Raw genomic sequence first — 7,500 nt, forward strand, 5'->3', positions numbered from 1 at the left:
ACATAATTCAGGGCTCTAATTGTCCCTCCTTGTCCATCACTGTCGGCCCTTTACTCCCGTCTCTCTTCTTGCATGTCTTTTAGCTATCTAACATCCTATCTGCTCAGTGCTCGCCCTGCAAGTACTTATCTCACTCCAGAGCAGAGTATATGTTTCAGACGCATCGTATTCCATTCCCGCAGTCCCCCCCCCCCCCCCCCCCCCCCTTCCCCCCCGGCTCCTATGTCACTTCCTGTCACCAGATTCCGTGTCACATAGCGAAAGGACAAACTATTCCGTCGCCGTGGTGATGATGGGTCCTCGGCCTCGGTGCATGTGTCCTCCTATAGTGCTTTGCCCCCTCCTTCCCTCTCTGTATGTCTCTCTGCCCGCCCCCACACACTTTGGACAAGAACTAAAGCAGTGGTTCTCAAACTATTTCATGTCAATGAACAACATTTATATATATTTGGCTGTGGGCCCCCATCTGAAAAGATTGTATGCCAGGTAACCCCAGAGGGGAAGATTTGTGCTTTAAAAACAAACATTGCCTATCAATTTATACTAGAGATGCACAATATCATTTAATTGGTAGCCATAAAAATAAAAATGCCGTATCGGTATCGGATTGGTCTAAAAATAATCCAGATTATTTTCACCGATATTGATGATGCAATAATAATGTGGCCGTCAATGACTTTGCTCATTCATAGTGAAAACAGACACTTGGAAAAAGAGTAGGCTATTTATTGATTGATTGAATACTTTATTAACAGGCTTTGGGCCAAGCACCTAGGGCCTAGGCTTGTTTCCATTGTGGTCCTCTGTATAATATCAGAATCGGTCAGAATCGGTATCGGCAGATATGACCCTGCAAATAATCGGAGATCGAACATCGGTCATAATTTCATAATCGTGCACCCCTAATTTATACAGTATAGGCCAATGGGTTAAAGTCGTTAAAAAATGTTTATTGCTATATTAACACATTTAGCGGGGGACCACCTTCAAGCCCCTTCATGGGCCCCTGTGGGTCTCCAGACCCCACTTTGAGAACGCACTGAACTAAAGGGAGCCAACAATGTATAACTGCTGTCACCGTGCCACATGTCACCATGCCACAGGCAGATTCCATGACAGCGCTTATCACTGACAATTTATCCCAATGTCCATTCTTTTCTCTGGGTTTTTTTTTCAGCTTTTAGAAACTGAATATCTCTCCCTTTGAAAGCACTTCCAATGTTACACACCAGGGGAGAGAATCCTGACATTCTCTTTATGTGTGGAGAATTGTTGCAGAGAGAAGAAGAAAAAAACATCCCTAGTAGGTGCCAAACCTCTCTTGCAGTATAAATGAGATGACTCGGTTGCACAACATGTAATTGACGCTAACAGCAACGAGGGCAATGCCAAATATTCACGGAATGTCATTTGCTCCAATAAGGCCGCGCCACTGGCAAGCTCCCTCAGAGCCCCGAGGACATCTGATGAGACTGATGTGCCGCCGAGGCAGTGCTGCACCACCCAACATGTTCATAAGGAACCTAATGAACCTCGCAAGGTCACGTCAGGCAAACTGTCACTGTCACACACACACACACACACACACACACACACACACAAAGGTCTTCAGAGGCAATGAATGCTGCGCTCTCATCAAATCAACACCGCCTATAACATATTGTGTAGACAGCGATAGATTATTAGACACAGTCACATTCTCTGAGGCTGTAGGCTCACTAAACTGGGGCTGGAATTCCGCAGGGAAGCATTTTGTTTCGGGTGGGGGTGGTGGGGGGGGGGGGGGGTTAGAATATGTGAAATGGATTTGATAGCTATAGTAGCTTCTAGATAGAAACACAAAGAAGCGATGGCGGTTTAATGGTTTTCTAAGACCTCGGACTTGTCACGATGTCAAATATCATATATCTGACACAGGCATGTGGCCCTCGGCCTGAACGGCCACTACCCCTCCGCAGGGACCGTTTCAAGTGGGCCACCACCTGATGGCGATAACATGTAAAAATGTATTCCTATAAAAGCTCACAGGAGGAGTAATAGGCTATAGATATCAAAGGATGAAAGAGAAAGGCCGATTTGAATCACCCCCGCAGATGTTATAGGAGCCCGCCGCTGGCGGTGGGATTTGAACCTCAAGTGGGCTGACGTGTGGATCATTATGTGGTCACAGTGTAGGGAATGTGACCACTAATCCACGTGGCTAATGCAGCCATTAGCCCCCCGCTGAACGGTATAGTGAGGTGTGTATATATATACGCTGCATGGCGTGCGTATAGGCCTCACCTCTGCCACTGCGGCCCACGAAGCGAAGGTCGTTGAAGCGTGCCACCTGGTTCTTCATCACTCCGGAGGCGTTGCGCAGCTCAGCGGAGTAGTTCTCGTCGTTCCCCGCCATCACCGTGACGACGGTCCCGTCGGTTATGTCCCCGAGAGCCACCACCTGCCCGGCAACACGGACACGGCAAAAGGTCAACATTACATCAAAAAGAAAATTCCGTCCAAAAAGCAAATAAGGATTAATTATAGAAGGTATGAAGATGCAAACATTCCTCTAAATGAATCAATTTTAATGTATTATCCTGCATGCATGCAGATTAAAATATAACCCCTGTCAATATTATAATATTTTTTTGAGGCCAAACTCATATTGTTATGAAAGTGAAACCATGACGTTAAAGACAGGAAGAATATTCAAGGAAATGTATAAATGATTGTGACTGCAGAAGGTTTAAACGCCAGGAACGGTGTGTATAGAATAAAAAAATAAAAAATAAAATAAAAAAACGACAACATGGTTTTAATTTCAATGCCACAAAATAAAATAAAAATATATATAAAATCAATATATAGGGTTGCAGACTGCGTTACATCACCGGCTCCTGCATGCTGCTAGCGTTGCCCTCAAATTACGTTGATGAATGAGTTTAATTTAATATGTGTGTCAACTGCTTAAACAGCTGCTATTGATGTCATGATTAATGGGAACTCTGTAACTTATCAAATGCAAAAATCGGTGAAATAAAAGTGTCAAGTGACAGTGGGGTTTTTTTTTAAATGGAGACTGCAGCAGCTATATAGCCTAAGCCCAGAGTTATCATTTACAAAGTTGGAGAGAGATAAAAGAAAATAATTACAGAGGTGGAATACTGACAGGAGTGTAGTAATGACAGCTAATGACACAAGCGTTGATCTATGTGCCCAAACTAGCATCTTTTGATCCTTAAAATAACATCTGAGTTATATTAAACTCTTGAGTTATTAATAGGCCTGTTAAATTTCCTTCCAAATATAGGTCAAAACTCGAAATTCCAAATAAAACATTTATCTTTGGTATAGAAATTAATATATTTTTTTGTGAGTTAATTCAGGCACAATGGACTAATAAATGTCAACATGCATAGCATGCTGGGAACTCTTTATTACTGATGTTGTTTTTACACTTGTTATTAAAAATGACTTGTTATTAAATAAAAGTGGGTGCAGTATCCTGCTGTTTTATTTTTAATTTAACATTTAAATTCGAGGTTAGTAAGAAATTATAATTAATTAGCTTTAATAGGCTACAGGTAGCATATAGCTCATTGCTTCATGTCTCTATGGGATTTTTAAAAAATCATTATATCTGTCTGTAATACATTACAAGATAGTCATTAAAATAGAACGTGATCAGGCCCTATAATTATAGTTATCCATAACGGTATTGGAATGTTGTGGTTGAAGAGGCCCTTACCGACAATTCATTATGTAATTTATTTTTCAAATAAATTACATAATGAACAGCGACAGAGCATAGGCAGCCAATTTTAAAACAAAATAAACATCACATCCTATAAGCATCATCTCTTATAAACGCATTTAACAGCATATTTGCCATAATAAAAACATTTTTTTAAATTGTCTGTAGGCCTAATGCCAAAAGCACAGCACATGCACTCGTTCAATGACAATGTAGTCATTGTCATCATCACTCGTTTTAATAACAACCTATATGCCACAAATATTTTTTAACCGAGTTAATTTTCATCTTGAAATAAATCCACAAAGTGGAGAGCGAGAGAGAGACATGGAGAGAGAGAGAGAGAGCTTACCTTGAAGGCGACGGGCAGCGTCTTGTTGCATCGCCAGTGCGACGGCAGAACGGAGCAGAGGAAGTTGGGGCTGTCCGTGCGGACCAGCTCGGCGGGGTGGTCGGCGATGATCTCCGCCATGCTGCGGTTCTCGTGGGGACGCAGCCTCGGTACCACGGCCCCCGTCTGCCCGTCCACGCCGGTCTGGGGGCCGCCCGCCGTGGGCGAGCTCACATGATCGCCGACGACGTGGTTCATCTTCCCCGGGACCGGCTGTAGGCTACTGGAGGGCGGGCTGAACCTCCGGCCGGCGCTGGGATCTACGGGGATGCGCATCACAACAGCGTGGAATTAAAAAAAAAAGAAGGCAAAAAAAAGGGGGAGACCAAAGAGAGGAAAGACAAACAAAAAAGGTTCTCTCCTCTCCTCCACTCCACTCCTCTCTCTCTCCGCGCTCCCTCTTCTCCGGAGGAGCGCACCACACGGACCACCACCGTGAACGGTGCTTCAACACATCTGCCAGCGGAAAATGGGACTGTCTGACTCGGGTGGCGACGCACACCACGCGGCGATTCAAAAAACTCTCTCCTCTCTCTCCACTACAAACTTTTTGGTGGCTCGCCTTTCAAAACGACATAAAATACTCTCCAGCTAGAAAAACACCCTGGAACTGCTTGATCATGTTTTTTTGATGACAAGGTCTTTTTTCTGTGTGTCCACATCTCTCGACTCTCCGTTCGTCCGACTTTTCAGCGTAAGTGTCCATGACAAGCAAACCCAGGCGTTCACGTGTGTGGATATATAAATAACGCTAAATAAAAGCCAAAACACATAATATGCAATTACAAAAAAACTTCTGAAGTGGAACAACAGTCCACCCCAGATGCTCAAAGAGTTCTCTCTCTCTCTCCCTCTCCCTCTCTCTCTCTCTCTCCCTCAAAGCGCACGCTCTCCAGGTGCGTCACTGAAGTCTTTGTGTCAAAGTCAAAGCCGAAAGCCCCGCGGGCTATTATGTGCAAAAAAAAGTTTTCAAAGTCAAGTTGAATATAAGAAGATACCAATACCCTGCGTTTTAACAATATACCAGTGCTATTTATAGCCTGCACGGAGTCGCTCGTGTTCCATTAGGGTTCTACACACATTCGCCACGCACGACGTTGCTCGATCGAACCGCACGTTTAACATAGGGTTAAAAAAGGTTGATGGAATGAAACTAGAGAGAGAGAGAGAGAGAGAGAGAGAGAGAGAGAGAATCATTGCCGGTGAGATGAAGGAGGCGGAAAAACGAGAGCGTTTTTGTAGCCCGTAAATGCGGTTAGTGTTTTTGGAGGTCGGGGTTTCCCGACCGTGCTCACGGCTTTTGTGGTTTATATAGAAGCTCGAGCGCCCAGCAATTATTGTGCTGATGCGACTCCAACACGTGGTGTGTCTGGAGTGAGATCTATCATCTATCAGTGATCAGTAACACACACACACACACACACATACGGCTATATGCGACTGGCGCGCGCGGACAGGTCGTTTTAAGTCTACATATACGCGTAAAAATAACACCGGGTCACGTTCACGTTCATGCATCTCTTTTCCCCCTCATTACAAGCAGAGCTGAAGCATAATAGAACTCTGAACACAAACAACTCAAATACATAGGCAGCAGCAACAACATACCGACGTTTCACCACCGTTCCCCCGGATAGTAATAATCCACGCGCTTTTCGGAGGTTTGTTAGTGGAAGCAGTCATTTTCATTGAATAATTCGGGTAAAGTCCATAAATCGCGGTGTTTCTTTATTGTTTTCTCGGCTCAAAAGTAACGCGGCTGGCTGTCTGGCTGGCTGTGCAGTGAGAGGATCAGTCAGAGGAGCCAGCCAGGAGGCGAACACACAACAAGAAACGAAGTTGTGTGTTGTTGCGCCGCCGCGTGAACGAGTCACCGGAGAGCGTGTGACTCAGGCGGGGTAGAGTTTCACCCGGGCGCAGGGCAGAGCTGTTAATGTGCAGGTATACAGACAGGTAGCCTATAGTCTATATAGGCCCATGGCTGAACATATAATGACACTGCCTGTGATCTACCCGATAAGCCATTTGCTGCATGCATAGTGCTTTTCATGAAATCCAACTGCTGCAGCTCGATTGGCCACTTGATAGCCAATTTATTCTATACATCATGCTTAGTGGTGTGATCAATCAAACGGAGCCCCGGGTGGCACCAAAAGACTGCGCATGATGCAGTGCCTTTTACGCACAAGCTTAGCTGACACACTATAGAATCATCATTTATTTCTAAAATATGCAAATGTCTCTTGCGTAAAACCTGCATGGTTTACATTTCACACAATTACAAATAGAAACATATTTATTATGCCTATATATAAGTTAGCCATGCAGCTGAAAACAGCGTGCCAGAGCGCAAACTTGAATGGAAATGTTTGTCAGAAAAACTTAACTTCAACATCCCCGCATGCTGCAGCCCTCTGTAATTACAATTATTGAACAGAATGCCACACATTTAAATAAATAAATATGCATATATTGTATCTCTCGTTTTCCATGCCTATAAATATTTTATGTGGCGCCTATAATCATAATAATATGGAAATGGCCGTGAAGGGTGTGGTGTCAAATAATTGTCGACAGCAGCAGACCCAGCTCGCCTGCCCGCCGTGTTGTCTACTGTAGAGGGCATCCTATACCCTCTGTGAGCTCCTAAAATCTCCACACACACACACACACACACACACACACACACACACACACACACACACACACACACACACACACACACACACACACACACACACACACACACACACACACACACGACCCTGCCTGCATGCCTGCATCATCCGTCTCCCGATGTAATTTGTCTCTCAGTGAGTCGAGAGGTATAGGCTATGAGCTAGTCGAGGAGCCCCTCTCCACATCACACGACAACGGGGTGACACCGCAACATGTGGCCCCTGTTGATCTCCGTGTTTTCCCTGCTACACTCCGCTCCCAAACACGACTTTATTGCAGTGGCTTTATGTGACAAACGGCCTTTGATAGGCCCGGGTTTCTATTTCTAAATGAAGGCGATTGCAGCTGTCGGGGGTATATAGGCCCTCAGTCGCGCACGTAGCCTGCCTACAGAGCGTCTCCATGCCCTAAAATGTAGGCCCCAAAGAACAGATGCGACCGTTGTTAGCCAGTTTAGCCTATACCTTGTTATAACAGTTATTTTAGGCAAGCGACGTATTTAGACGACTTTATAGTTGTTTCTGTGACGTGTTATTGTGATGATGATGTTCATTTGTTTAATGTCTGACTGGATGCTTCAAGACAAAAAATACAAGCTTAATATGAGTATCTGAATGACTTCTGTTTGTGTACGGTATACTGTAACTGTATAACACACACACACACACACACACACACACACACACACACACAC

The 7,500-nt window shown here is 44.5% G+C and overlaps 1 protein-coding gene across 2 annotated transcripts in view; it reads right to left on the reverse strand.

Annotated features, from left to right (window-relative positions):
- Positions 1–7,500, reverse strand: part of runx2b (RUNX family transcription factor 2b) — a gene marked incomplete at both ends in the record, with an annotated part of 57,923 nt that overhangs the window by 25,956 nt on the left and 24,467 nt on the right. The window contains 2 exons of one of the 2 annotated variants that reach the window (XM_079526005.1): positions 2,284–2,440; positions 4,089–4,387. In XM_079526005.1, the coding sequence (XP_079382131.1) occupies positions 2,284–2,440; positions 4,089–4,387 (456 nt within the window). Of the gene's footprint in view, positions 1–2,283; positions 2,441–4,088; positions 4,404–7,500 lie in introns of those variants that run through there. The other variant, XM_079526004.1, reaches the window with a different exon arrangement.

This window comes from Electrona antarctica, assembly GCF_951216825.1.
Source record: "Electrona antarctica genome assembly, chromosome: 17".
NCBI classification, from domain to species: domain Eukaryota; kingdom Metazoa; phylum Chordata; class Actinopteri; order Myctophiformes; family Myctophidae; genus Electrona; species Electrona antarctica.